Source organism: Ciconia boyciana, chromosome 3 (genome assembly GCF_034638445.1).
Source record: "Ciconia boyciana chromosome 3, ASM3463844v1, whole genome shotgun sequence".
Lineage (NCBI taxonomy): Eukaryota > Metazoa > Chordata > Aves > Ciconiiformes > Ciconiidae > Ciconia > Ciconia boyciana.
The window spans coordinates 90,052,709-90,066,966 of NC_132936.1; the positions used below are offsets into that span (position 1 = coordinate 90,052,709).

Below are 14,258 nucleotides of genomic sequence, written 5' to 3' on the forward strand. Positions count from 1 at the left end.
AATCCATGCCCTGTCTTGGGTGCATTTTTTTTTTTCCAGGAGAGGGAGTCTGCTTTACTCTTTGTGCTCTTCTCAATATGTTTCTTAGCCCTTCCTGCCATTTGCCATGATAGCAGCTAGGCAACATGTTTTCATACAGAAGGACTGTCTCCAGCAGGACGGGGAGGGCATTGCATCCACCTCAGGAGACTGAGCGTGCACCTGGCTCTCACAACAGCTTCCCTATGACAGCTCTAGCTGGAGTGTGGTACCAAGAGCTGCTTCTTGCAAGGATCAGCTGCTAAAGCTGAAGAATTCTCCAGGGTGGACAAAGCCTCCACAGGAGGTCTTCCAAGTCCTACAGAGATCCCTTGAGCAGGTGTCATGGGTGGTCACCATGGTGCATTGATCAACCACAGGACTATCATAAGTCCCCAGTGTGATACGGATGTGAAACAAGGTAAATATAGTTGTCGGACATGTCAGGACAGGCATTTGCAGTAGGCTTTGGTGCTATCACATAAAAGCAGAGGTTGAGCCCTCGCCTGCAATCCCGTGACTAAGCCTGGTCACTTGCGTTCAGTGAAGATTAAGCCAGATGGAAGTAGGTGAACATTTGGGACATTTTTTGGCAGAGAATGTGCTAAAAGGTGCCAAGAAGAAGTCACTGCATCCTTTGCCAGGGTTGCTAGTGAGGAGGGCATGCTGGGAGCCTCTCCAGCCCCACCACTGCCTGAGTTGACCACACCAGCCCTGTGACATAAGGCTGCAGCGTGCCTGTGAGCCAGCTCCATCTCTGAGCTATCACCCAGTCTCCAGCATGGCCATGAGTCATCCCTCCTTGGCTGTTCCTCCTCTCAGAGTTTCAGCACGGCAGAAAACCCCACACAAAAGTGTGTTGGGTAAAGGAAGCATGGTGCTCTCATCAGAAACTGGCACACGCTCGCTACCCTCCTGGGGGATGACCAAGCAGACGCACTGCTGTGGTTAAGATCTTTCCCTCTCTGTAACGCACTAATTACCCAGGGCGTCTGGTATAATTAAAGCCATTCCTTTGATTTACTCAAATTCCAGTTTACTCAGTTCCCAGTCGCTGCTTCACCCAGGGGAGCAGGGATGGCTGGGGCTGGCGAAGAGCTCATCATGTCCTCTGAGCAGCAGCAGTGACACAGTGTCAGTAGACCTCAGACAAGATGTGCTCACAGCTAGAAAAACTGAGGAAACAGGGTGCTACGGCACCAGCTGCCCCATAAAGCCAGGGCTTGGCCAAAAGGTGTGGATCAGTTTCACTGAATATTGGTTGCAAATTAATGATAATGATTAGTTAGATATAACCAGGTGATGTCTGGATTACAAGACCAGAAGAAATTTAGGCAAATGGGTAAGTTTGGGGCAGCATCAGAACCCACCTTATGTTCTAAAGGAAGCCAAATTAGTAAACTTTTGCTTGGTAGCCTTTCTAGCCAGGCGTCATTCATCCAGTCTGGGATAAGTCAGAGATAGACTGGGTCTAAGCAGAGCCCTGGCCAACAGAGAGTCCCAGGGGACTCACAGCTCAGCATCGACTGCTAGCATCACCCCGCTTCAGGGAACGTAACACCATGCTCAGAGCAAAGATGACACCGTGGACACGTGGAGCTGTCCACTGCTCCCATCAGAGCTGATGTTAAAGGTGCTCCTTCGACCTTAGCCTGAAGAGCTAAGTCTGGGGATGACTCCTCTGGGCAGGGAGCACTGGCCCTACCGTTGCCTTCACGCCATCCTGAACTCCCTCCTCAAAGTCCTCAGTGACCTTCCCAGCCACACGTATGTAGCCACATGCATGTAGCTTTCCTGTTTCTTACTGTCACTGAACCTTATATGGAGCTTCTCGTCTGACCTGGACTGACCTCCCAAGCAAGCCGATCCTGCCATGGACCCCCTGCCCTAGTCCAGGAGCCGACCCTTTTGTCCCTCCCAGGGGGTACAAGGAAGTCGCCCTGTGTTCACCTCCTCCATGACCTGCTGAAGGGTGGAAATTCAGCTCTCTTCTGACTTCACTTGCTTTTACAGCAGGAAACTCCATTAGTTTTCTTTCCTCCACTGGCTTATATTCACCACCTAAGATTGTAGGCTGCATGCTGGTAGGTGCATAATGCAAGTATGCAGGGTACAGGCTTGCATCTCCCAGGGTGGCAAAATCCCAACCGCAGCATCCCAGAGAGCCTGAATGTCAAATCCTCCAAATGGAGAGCAAATGCTGAGATCCATTTTAAAGGCAGCAGAGGAAAAGCCCAAGAGGGGTGGCAAGAGACAGCAGAGCATCGACCCCACAGAGCCAAGCCACAGCTCAAGGACTGCCAGCTCAGGTGGGGTCTAAAGGGTGACGCTGGCCTTGCTGACACAGATCCAAACAACACACGATGCATTTCAGAAGACTTCAGAAACCTTAGAGGGGATTGAAGGAGAGGAAGCTCTTCAAGGAGGTTGTTCTTGGCACATGAACAAGAGAAAAACAATGCAAACTGTAAGTTAATCAAATGGGATCACATGGCGCAAGGTTTTGCCATCACAGAATGCTGAGGGAGGAAGACCTGTGTGGGTTGGCCTCCATCCTGCCAGAAGGGCAGATACTCTCAGCTGGGCTGCAGGAGCGGCAGCCTCTACTTGAGCTGGTGGCTAAACCAGAATGGAAAGCGTTACTCTGACAACAAAAAGAAGGGAAAGGCATAGGGGTACAAACTCAATCTGTTCCACTCCCACTTGTAGGTAATGCATTGAGAGCCCAAGACCTAGGCAGAGAAGAAATTCTGAAAATACCTGTGAAACAGCATCTCAGTCAGAAACGGGGGAAAATGGCAATATTGCTTTATGAAAAGAAGCTTGCCTGAGTTGCTATGGCTAACACATGGATGGATGCTGGGTAGCAACAGTGCTGAAAATCACTGGCTACAGGCCACTAATATATCTGAACAGAGAAAACGCGGGTGAAATCAGAGCCTTGCTGAAGTCAGGGAGAATTTCGCCATTTGATGTGCTGCGAAGCACTGGTTGCCAAGCCTGAATTCAGCCCAATGTTATTAGCCCAGCTCCAGGGCATCCATCTCAGTGTTGGGACAGTCACCGCGTTTTGCTGTTTATGACTTTGTCTACAGATATGCTAATAACCACTTGGGCTCGGGCTCTAGCTTGCTGGCTGCAAAGCTGAAGTTGTATCACACACAAGAGGACTGCCTGACATAGCTCACTTAACACCCCCAGAAACATTTCTTGGTGTGCGAGGCTGCCAGGACGCGCGAGGGTAAGGTTTCCCTCCGCTGCACAGAAGGCAGGATTAGTACGTTCAGTGCTGAAATACACATTTTCCTATTTACTACTAGAGTGCCAGTTCTAAATTCCCAGCAGAGGGAAAAGAGGATTTAGATCAGGCAGCTCCATTGATGCAAATGTATTTTAATTCCTCCAAACCAGCTTTTTATCTCAAGAGTGATGTTTGCTGGTATTTTAAAATTGTCTGTAGGCCTGCTGGAGCCAGCTTCCCACATCTCTAGAAATCCACCGTGAACAACATTTTCTTGGTTTCCCCTTGGTTACTTGAATGCCTTCCAAGTTTGTAACTGGTGAAAGGACAGGTTTTCTGTTCCTGCAAAGATCTGAAACACAGATTTTCTGGTCAAATGGCAGAGATACTATTTTGGCAGCGACAGATTTCCAAATCATCTGCAAGCTGCTCTCTTGCTGGGGAGACGGGATTCATTTCAGGAGTTTCCATCACAGAAAACAGATTCACTCAGGGCTGCGCGCATGTACCTGGCCACACTGGGCGAGGAGGGCTTTGCTCTGGTGTAACATCCCGAGCTGCGGCAGCCCCTATTAGGGAGGGTGAGGAAGATGAGGATGAGGATGCGGATGAGGAGGAGGAGGAGGACTCTCCGAGGGTTACTGGAGAGCTGAGTTCCCCTTCACAGGTGTGATACCCAGCACCCTGTGGGCAGGGGGAGCCCGTGGCCAGCTCCCGAGGGCTGGTGGGCACAGCATGGGGGCACAGGGGCTTGTGGAGCTGCTCCGCCTCTCACCACTTGGCCGGGGAAACCCACTCCACCCAGACTTGGTTCAGACCCAAGCAAGGCTGCTGTGAACCCATTAAAATGAATCCCTCAGCAGCCTCCTCATCCACATAGTGTAAAATAGCTCCTCATCCTCACACGTAAAATAGCTCCTCATCCTCACATAATAAAATAGCTCCTCATCCTCACACATAAAATAGCTCCTCATCCTCATCCTCCACATAGCTCCTCATCCTCATCCACATTTTACCACATAGCATAAAAATGCAACACATCCCCATATAGTGAAAGGCCTGTTGTCGTGGCAGAAACACTGCAGGGTGAAAAAAATTCAGCCCTAACAGACACGGTGTGTTTGATATAGTAGGGAAGCGTGGCTGTGATAATATTATGTGTAATCTCACAGGGCAAACTTGGGAAAAGTAGGCAAGTAGTCTGGAAAGCAACCTGGCAGGCACCTGTGATGCCGGAGCTGATATGAGAAGTGTTCAGATAGGATAACTCAGGTTCTGGGAATGACGCTGCAGGTCAGAGTGCCCAAACACAGCTGTCTCCTGCCTGGCCATAAGCAATGCATATACCATTAATGGATGGATGTGGGCTCAGTGGGGTGTACTTCTAGCATCCCTGTCTCCTGTGTGGGATTGTAGGCTTCCAGCTTGGGTGTTGTGAATCACTGCCTGGAGGAGCTAATGTCTCCACTGACTGCTGGGGGGGGAAGAGACCTCAGCACCTAGCTGAAAGGCATGGTGGTGGGATTATTCCAAACATTGCATCATTTAAGCTCAGTCTATTCTTTTCTGAATATGCAAAGGAACTAACTTAATGAACTTCTGAAAATGCTGTCTTTTTCTTTTACCTTTTAGACTTACAGCGCTAAAGACAGTTTCATTGGAAAGGCACTTGTAACTTGTGGTAACACAAACCAGAACCAGACCTGAACGTCTTCCTTTACTTTTCCAGGTGTTACCATTAGGCACTTCTTGATATCTGCCCACTGACTTTGCTCCCACAGAGATCAAACTTGCTACCTCTGTTTGTAGTGAATACTGACATATTCTTGAGCAGCTCAGCGGCCATCAATGCCTTTACTCACACACTATGGTACTACTCATGAGAAACCGGCAGGCCCTGGCCCTGAATTAGTATCAGATGTTTGTGTTTCCTAGATCACATTACTCATGCAGGGACAGCAATGTTTGAGTTTGAGAGGAGATGTCTCTAGAAAAGCCTGCTCTGAGAGATTAGACTGGTTCAGGAGGACCCCAGAGGTGGCAGACGAGAGGATATGAGTCTTCCAGGACTATGCTTGGATTTAAATGAGACCTTATGGTGATTTGCATTAAAAAGGATTTTGTTAATTTGGCAAGTGAATCAAATACAAGCAGGCGATTGCTGTCAGCAAATGATCCTAAGGTTCAATGGGCAACATTTATTAGCCTTTTTCTGTGATGAAATATCACAGAAATATCTCCTTAAGATTCATTTCAATGCATTTGGATATCTTATATGTCTTTAGAATATTTTGCAATATTATAATAACTGTGTCTCCCAAGAATACACAACAGGCTGTATCTTATTTGTGTTGTATCAGTATCTACAGGCCTCAACTGAGTTTGGGACTGCTTTGCCAAGTACTATGAAAACAAATCCTGGCCTTCAAGACCATTTCCAGAGACAAGCAGTAGAAAGGAAAACAACCCCAAAAGTGGTGAGTAACTTGCTGAAGTTTGTCAGTCAGTCAGTGACACCGCCAGGAGTACAAAACAGATATTCTTGAGCCCAAGCCATTAGAGCGCTCTACCTACCTAGGGAGAGTTCCTCAGTATTTGTGGTTCCAGGACACACTGTGGTTTGGTATTTCTGCAGAAACATTCAGAGCTTCTGGCAAAGCGTAAGAGGCTTCCTGTTCCAGGAGGGTAATGGGAGCAGGAGTGCAGCTCCCAGATGAGCACTTTTCCTAAAGACAGTCACTTAAGGGCCAAAATTGGGGGGTGTTTGCCTTTTGTGTAAATATATTATGTAAAATATGTACTTTAAAACAATAGCTACAAATGCCCTACATTGCCTGGAGCTGATTTTCTATTGTCTTGAGTGACCTCTCATCTGAAGCATGGACTAAAGCCAGGCGAAAGCTGAAGTGTGTGTGGCACAGAGAGATGGGAATGAGGGCTGGCAAGTGCCATTGTTCTCCTCTTTGCCTCCCAGTGAACAGCATTTAATTCTGTTTGCGGTTGTCAGAAGAGATTAGATATCTAAATTCTAGTATCAATAAGTGGCCTGTCTGATCACGTAGGTGCAGAAAATGCGTTTCACAGAAGAAACTGTCAGATGCATGATTAAGCCATTTGCGTATTACCACAGCGGTATAGCACATGTTTACGGAAAGTCAGCTTTTGAAAAAAGCACTCGAACAATACAAAAATAATTAAATTAACAAGAGTCCTGGGGATAAAGGATTAATTTTCCCAGCTGGCTGCCAGTGGGGATGAAGGCTGGGTTATCAGCTCCACGTAGAGAGGTCTTTCTAGCAGAGCAGCAACACTCAGAGCTGTCCTGAGGAAGGCCCTCTCCGGGGGAACAGCACCCAAACATAAATGTTCCTCAAAGATAAATTAAAACTAAAATGTGAATGATGGGAGGAAACCAAAAAGAAAAACAGTATTGCAAAAGGGGGAGAAAAGGAATGAGCTATTATTTTAAATGCTTTCCAGCGGAGGACACTTCTGTTAGCTTTTGGCAGAACAAAAGGACATTGCAAAGAAAGTCAGAAAAGTGCTGCTTTTCAAAACACTTTACAGTCAACTCTGAATTCATATGTGTACGTAGCCTCCAGAGGCTTGAGCAGAGGGATATGAAAATGTCCGCTGTGTTTTTTTCTCCCAGAGTGGAATATATTTTTCCTTATAAAAATAAGGGATGATGAAAGAAATTTCTCAGGAGCATTGTGGCCCCAGGTGTGCTGTCCTTGGGCATTCCCATGCGCAGCAGGGCGGGCTGGTGTCCTGGCAGGGAGGGCAGCAGCCACCAGCCCCACAGGGGAACGCGACATGAGGAGAGCCTGTGTCCCCCCTCCATGACAATTAGGTGCAGTCATTGCTTGTTGGGGCTTTAAAGTGCACGTGTGTCGCTCCTGCTCTCCAAAAATGCCACGGGAGGGGGCAGAAGGAAGATGTGCTCCTTTCCTGCCTGCAGCCCTTTTCCACGTGACTTGTCCAAGGCCCATGAGAGAGAGGATGGAGTTGCTCCTGCAAGGCATTCAGCACCTCGGGGCACCCTGTGCTCGGCCGGTGCAGGGGTGCCAGGCTGTGGGTCCCCCCAGCCTGCACGCAGGCCATCTGCCACCTTGGGCCAGCACCAGTTCTCCCACCCTGATCCCCGGCTCCTTGCAGTGGATATCCGGGCCTGGGACTGACAGTGGCAATAACTGTCCCTCTGGTGCAAATATTAAGCAAGACAAAATAAATGCAGGGAATAGTCCTCTTCTGACAGGAGGGGTAGGTAGGAGGGACAGAGGAGTCTGCACAAGCCCTGTTCTGGTCCAAAGGGTGAGGCAGAGCTTGGTCCCTTGCTCTCCCCCAGCTCAGAAACAGATGGAGGAGACAGCAGCTAGGAACACTGGCACCCATGGGCTATTTGCTCTCTCATCACTTGCGAGGCTTTGGGGGGAAAAAAGCGTAAGGAGGGATTGTCAAGGAGGGGCTGCTGCGGAGGGGGCTCTGGGGAGCACAGCCGCTGCTCACACGCAGCATCCGCTCCCTGGGGAAGAGGCCGTTCCCTTCCACCCGGCATCCTTGTCGCCTCCAGCCTTTCTGTCCCTGACTTCACACCCAGCAAGCCCCTTCCCAGAGTGTTTCCACATGGAGGATTTAAATAAGGAAACAAAAGGAAAATATGTTTGTGCTGCTGATGTGAAACTGGCAGCCCATGCAACGACAATTCTGCTTGCGCTTTATTTCATCCCTCCCGTACCTTTGCCTACACATGGCAAAGGGTCCAGCTCTCCTGTGCACTGTACAGGGACTAGCGCAATGGGACCTAGCCTCAGCTGGCTGCTCTGCTCTACGGTAATGAAGACAATTAATAATACGAGCAAAGAAGGGAGGGTTTGCCCAGAAGGAGGAAGCCAGCGTGAGCAGGACTTGGTAAGCAACATCAGAGAGACTTGTTTCTGCAAACAGTAAGTTATAGGCTAGCACAGCTCTGTGTTTTACATAAATTTTATTGTGTTTTGGAGAAAATTGTGTACAGTCAATCAGGTTACTCCAGCAGCAGGTGGTATGTTCAGTATGTGCAGTCTGGTCTTTTTCTTTCCAGCTACTCAGCATAATTCTTAGCAGGAGTTTGATGCTCTAAAGGGTAACTAAAACTATCGTCTCTTCCTATTGAGGTTAATGACATTTTTGGGAAATTTCCCAACTATATTCCAAAATTAAGAAGAGACATCCTGTGTTTTTGTGAAAATTCAGTAATATCACTGTATCATTTCCTAATATGAGTATCTGAAAATGTTCTCCGTAGACAAAATGTACTGCCAGTGTTGGAGAACATTTTCTTCAACACAGAGCTTTTTATTTGTTGTAATTTTTGTCACACATCACCATCTCAAGACTTCTTATGAATAACAATTGAGTGGTTTTGAGTGGACAATTTTTTATTCTGAAAAGAGCTCTGGATTTGCAAGAGAAAAAAAAATCCTAATGGAGCTGCACTTGCTTTAACAAAGTACATTTAAAAAAACCCCTGATGGCTGAAGATTAATCATCGGACAGAGAGGAGGGTATTGGTTATGGAAGGAATACAGACATTGCGCTTGTGAGTGCCAGCTTAAGATACTTCCATCTCCGCGTACTTCGCATCGCCTCTGTGCCATGGCACACTGCTCCCAGCCTTGTGCCGGTGCAAGTATCCTCTTGTTGCATTATGGTTCTGGGAGCTAAGCTGGCTTTTAGATGAAAAATAATGAGCTGAGTTATTTTCCTGGCAAAGGAGACCCCTACGCTGGTTTAAAGTGTGGCAACACCTAGGGCAGTGCCAGCAGAGCAAGGGCACGTGTGCTATGGCATGGAGGCAGGAAGAAGCAGCTGCAGAAGTGCTATAAATTGGAGTGGCTGCTGAAGACTTTCTCTGAAGTCATGGGCTTACTTTCTACTTCTCTGCATCAGTTTTTAGCCAATGCTTTTTCTCTGATGTCAGTGCAGTTATATATCCATTTTCCATAGGTAGAACTCCACTGACAAGCAAACATGTTGTTTGGGGAGTCCCTTTGCCCACAACTATCTGCAATTTCCCCTGTAATTAAAAACAAGAACTTCAGTTCCAAATTACCTTCTTGTCTGTTACAACCCCAGGTTATAATTTTTACAATTAGTTATAGGCAGACCTAACATTAAAACTAGGAATTGAAAAAACCCCTATAAAAACAGAACACAGAGTCCATAATTCAATCATTAAAAAACAAAAGGAATCAAGGCTTTCCTTGATTTTGGATAGTCCGTAAATGTCTTGAGATAGTACCTGAAAGAAAACAAGCAAGAGAGTGAACCTGCATACATACAAGGAAACTGCACAGTTTCAATACAGCTCAGATAAGGAACCTTAGAACTCCTCCAAACTGCCTTGCTTTGTAACCTCTGTGTGTTACTCTGCAAAAGAGTGTTCCGAAACTATCTAGACCAGTTTATTTAATTAAGTGAAAGCTGATAATACTGTTAAGGTTCTAACAGACCTAAAGTAGAAACTTTAGGAATTCAGAGCAGGGGACCATATCTACTCCAAAGGACTGCAGAGGTTGCAAGAGAACCCTTAGGAAAGGGTCACATTTACAAGGCTCGGGAAAAAGAGGCTTTAACACGGCGGAAGCAGTGGTGTAACTCATGTTGGATTAAATGACTATCAGGCCCACTTGACTCAACAGGGGCTCCAGCCGACTGCCTTACTTTCACCCAGTCGCAAGTAAGCCGATACACTTCTTGTACATAGTATTAAATTTCAATTTGATCTTGAATCCTGGCCCTGCTCCTCTGCCCTTCCCTGGCATTTTGCAAACCACTCGAAGAGCAAGCAGCAGCATACAGCAAGAAACAGTTTGATACCTGTGATGGTGATAAGCACGTGGCCCGATGCAGCAAAGAGTAAAAAAGGCAAAGGCGAAGGCTGGTAGGGACCAGGTTGCTATGGCAAAACCAAACCATTCCACAATTTCTCCAAAGTAGTTGGCTCCAGAAACATAGGTGAACAGTCCCCCTGCATCAACAGACAAAATACATAATTTTTACAGTCATTTCATGCACATGGAAAGTTCTTTCCTATAAAGTCAGCAGCAGAATACACTACCTTTCTTATTCAGAGCCCATAACAGCAACCTAAACCCACTGCCCTGAAGCCAGTGGAGCCCTGCCAAAGGAGGATTTTGTACAAGACTCTTGTACAAGAATCAAAGGTGATTCTAACCCAGAGGCTTCCAGCACTTTCACAATCATTTATTTTCATTTGGAAAAGGACTTAAGCAAGCCCAATATTAGACTTAAATTAAAATTATTAACATTAGTCAATTCTCTTCAGGCCCTAAAAAATATTTTGCAACTCCACTACGTTTGAGGAATGCAAAATCTGGATCTCAGTGTTGCATCTTAGCTAATCACAACATCTACAAGAGGCAGGTAAGTATTGGAGGTGAGAAATTCTGGGGGAGAGATATTACCATCCATAACAAGCCAACAGTAGGAGTCAACACCAAAACCAGGAAACTCCTGGATCCCCATCCACATTGCTCTACAGAGCTAGACATTTCCTGGTTCACCACTCTGGCCCATGGCCACTCTTCCTCACCAAGCCCTACCTTGAAGGAGGTGGAAAGGAAATTCTGCACCTTGCATCCTTGGTGTTATTTTTTCCCCTAAAGTTTACACTTTGAATCTCCCTTTTGCAGTGTAAGAAGTCCACTATTTCTTCTTCCTGGGCATGGAGAAGAATATTTCCTTCTTTGCAGCTGCCTTTTACAAGGCTAAAATCCTCTTCCTATCTCCCACTTCAATCTTCTCTAAATTACCCAGCCCGTTTCCTAAAACCTCTCCTCACAGCCCATGTTTTCTAGATACTCCTGTTGCTTCTTATGGACTGTCTGCAGCCAGCTCACACTAGTCCCTGCAGCTCAGAGAGGCACCTGAACCGAGTGCCTGTGCGACACTGGCATCTCTGCTATTATTGTCACTTTGCTGTGAACTCAGTCAGAAAACATTATCTATCCTGCTGCCCTACTTTCTCCAAGGAGGTGGGAGATAAGAATATACCTTGAGGAATCTTGTAAATTACTTCCCCAGGTTTCCTCAGCTGGCGCAGCAGGAGATCACTGTGAATGTTGATTCCCATTCCCAGCAGAAACAAGAGGAGGCCTAAGAAACAAAGAAGAAATGGATTAGAAAGACAGCTTTGCCTAGTTATCCCTACTCAAGCACATATGTGAGGTTTATCTTTGGAGCAGGCAGATAGGAGGCCTAGCGTGAGGTGGGTGGATTCTTTTTCAAGTCAAAAGATGCGCTGCTACTGAGAAGTCTACTGAACAGGGGAAGCATAGGGGACTGGTGACAAATAACCCTGTGTCAGTTGTGGGATCACAGTCCTCTGGGATCACCTGCACTGGATAGCTTCAGTGTGGAGGGCAACTCTGGACAGAACGATGGCCATCCTGAGCACGCTGTTTTGTTGGTGAGACCAGAGCGCTTTCAGCTGGTGTGAGAAAAAGCTGAACTTCCCAGCTGGCCATAGTCACCATTTATTGAACATCAAGAGGAGGCACAAAGTACCCAGCTGACGCTGCTGGCTGATGGCAGCCAGCCACGGCTGTGGGCGTTACTGCAGAGTAACCGCTGAGCTGTAGGCAAGTACCATTACTCTCATTTTACAGCTGGGGAAAGAGGAGCACAGAGAACACAAACTTATCCAGCACATCACCGGAGCCGGTGAGGGAACCTACATCTCAGTGCAGATCAGTGCACTGCCAGCGAGGCTGCTTGGACAGAGCTACAGGCATGCACGTGGAGCAGTTGCTTGCTGAAGGCTGCTGACAGCCTCTGGCCAGAATGATTCATTGACCGTACTCCATTTAGCTGAAAAACTGGAAGCATTTGATTGAGAAACTCTGCAGGTGACATGCCCTACATTTCATGCCACGTTACACACTGAGAAAACCACCTCTGACAGCGACTGGGAAGCAAGGAAAGAAATAGAGGTGGTGTGTGCTACGAAGTGTAGAAGAAAGACTGAGTGCTGATAAAACCTCAATGCTTCCAGTAGCAACAGGAAGTTGGTAAGAGTCTGTAAAGCAAGAATATACTGGCATTTTTTTAGTCAATATTTCAAGTACTGCTAATGCCGATTTCCTTTTTTTTCATTAAATATATATTTTATTTATCATGCAAATTATGTGATGTGGTGTTTTCTTTCTTGGGTATGGGAGCTCTTACTAAACAACGTCCATTATTTTTAATATGTGGTGCTGTCTGAAAAGACTGAACTTGCATCCACAGTCTGAAACAGGGTACAGAAAGTACCTTGGTTATTTTGTACTTATATCCAAAATATTTCCTCAGATCTCCATGTTAATCTTCATTTCTATGTGTGTATTTAAAACACATCCTCTGTGCAGCACCAAATGTGTAATGCCACCTAGCTGCTCTTGCTCAGTTGTTCTCTCAGGGATTTTACAGGGTGAAATTCAGCTAGGCTATTAAGTTACGGAATAAAAAGGCACCATATTAACATACAACCAGACTATGCATGATCTCTAATCTTCCCATGTGCCTTACAGGAGAAAAAAGAGCCCTTTGTCTCTAAAGCCTCACTTATGCTGGGGTTTTGCCCTTCTTTTCTCTCTCGGTCGGAATAGCTGCATCAAGCGCAAAGTGCCCTGGCAGGGAAGAGAAAGCCACAGTTTGCGCTTGCACACGGCCACTGCTGGGTGGACGCTTCTGGCTGAGCAAGGGCACATCCCCATTCAGCTGAGGCCTGAGACTGCACCTCCACAGCCCGTAGCAGCAGGAGGCTCTGGAGTGGTGTCAGTAAAACAAGGCTGGTGATTTGAGACTAACACATAACATCGTACGCCATCAAAGGTGGCTGCCTAACAGAAAAAAAAAGTCACTGCACATGTATTTGTTCTATCTGGGCCAGCAGGCAGGTTTTATGCTGATTTCCATCACAACTGATTTGACTCACACGTTCCGTGAAGATTAGGACATAATTCAAAATGCCTACAAATTGCTTGGAGATTAGATCTTGGGAATCCTGCAGCTGTAATTACCTGATGTAAATCTGATGTCAGTGCACCAATCATTTGGATATTCAGCGCAGTAAATCAGGTAGTACCCCTGGAGGAAGCCATTATAGATACAGAATAACGTGCCAAAGAAAAGCAATTGCAGTGGGAAAGGTCTGCCTCTAGTGAAGAAGGGGTAAATAAATGTCCTAAGGTAGATAAGAAAACAATGTCAGCACGTTACTCATGATAACATTGTATTTTCAATTTCTCTGCTGTAGGAAAAAAAAAGGTTAACAAAACAAATATAAAAAAGGTCAATAGAGATAAAAAAATGGAAAACAACTGCAACAAAATAAGATCAACAGCTAATGGGAACAAGAAATACTGCAAATACCCACATTTTTCTGGTCCTTCAGGACTGCACACAAGGTGGGAAGCTAGAAATCTCATCCAGATTCACTGCTGCCTTGGGAATGTCTCTCTGCCTTCCTTCTCCCTTGTTGGTAAAATGAGGAACTTGTGCCCACAAACAGCTTTTTTTTTTAAGACCTTGCTGTAATGCTGCAGAGGGCCAAGCAAAGGATGCGGTGGAGGCACATGGGCACACTGATGTTCAAACCAAAGTAGTGAGGGGCAGTACCAATTGCAATATTGATTCCCCAAAGGAGCATTACTATGCCACAAGCACTGTGGAGGAGCTTTCTTATGGAGAAGACATTCCTGATCCCACTATGAGGACCGATCCCGGAGGGCTTTAGCCCATGGTGGCAGATGGAGTTGAAGGCAGTGTCGAGACCCCTCTGGCTCTCTCATCCCCTGCAGTATATAGCCTAAGCTGTAATCCCCTTTCCCAGCCTCTCCCGCTCCACTCGGAGACCTCCGCTCATCTCCAACACACAGCAGCTCTGTCCTGCTCTTCTCGGACACTTCGATGCAGAGGCAGAGCAATGTTGTTGGCTGCTTGGGGGAGCTGC

The 14,258-nt window shown here is 46.6% G+C and overlaps 1 protein-coding gene across 1 annotated transcript in view; it reads right to left on the bottom strand.

The window, feature by feature from the left end:
- Nucleotides 1-9,475: 9,475 nt before the first annotated feature.
- SRD5A2 (steroid 5 alpha-reductase 2) overlaps nucleotides 9,476-14,258 on the bottom strand; it is a 28,519-nt gene continuing 23,736 nt past the window's right edge. The window contains exons 2-5 of the mRNA XM_072858108.1: nucleotides 13,327-13,490; nucleotides 11,318-11,419; nucleotides 10,121-10,271; nucleotides 9,476-9,542 (exon numbers count right to left, since the gene is read on the bottom strand). Of these exons, the coding sequence (XP_072714209.1) occupies nucleotides 9,476-9,542; nucleotides 10,121-10,271; nucleotides 11,318-11,419; nucleotides 13,327-13,490 (484 nt within the window). The remainder of the gene's footprint in view (nucleotides 9,543-10,120; nucleotides 10,272-11,317; nucleotides 11,420-13,326; nucleotides 13,491-14,258) is intronic.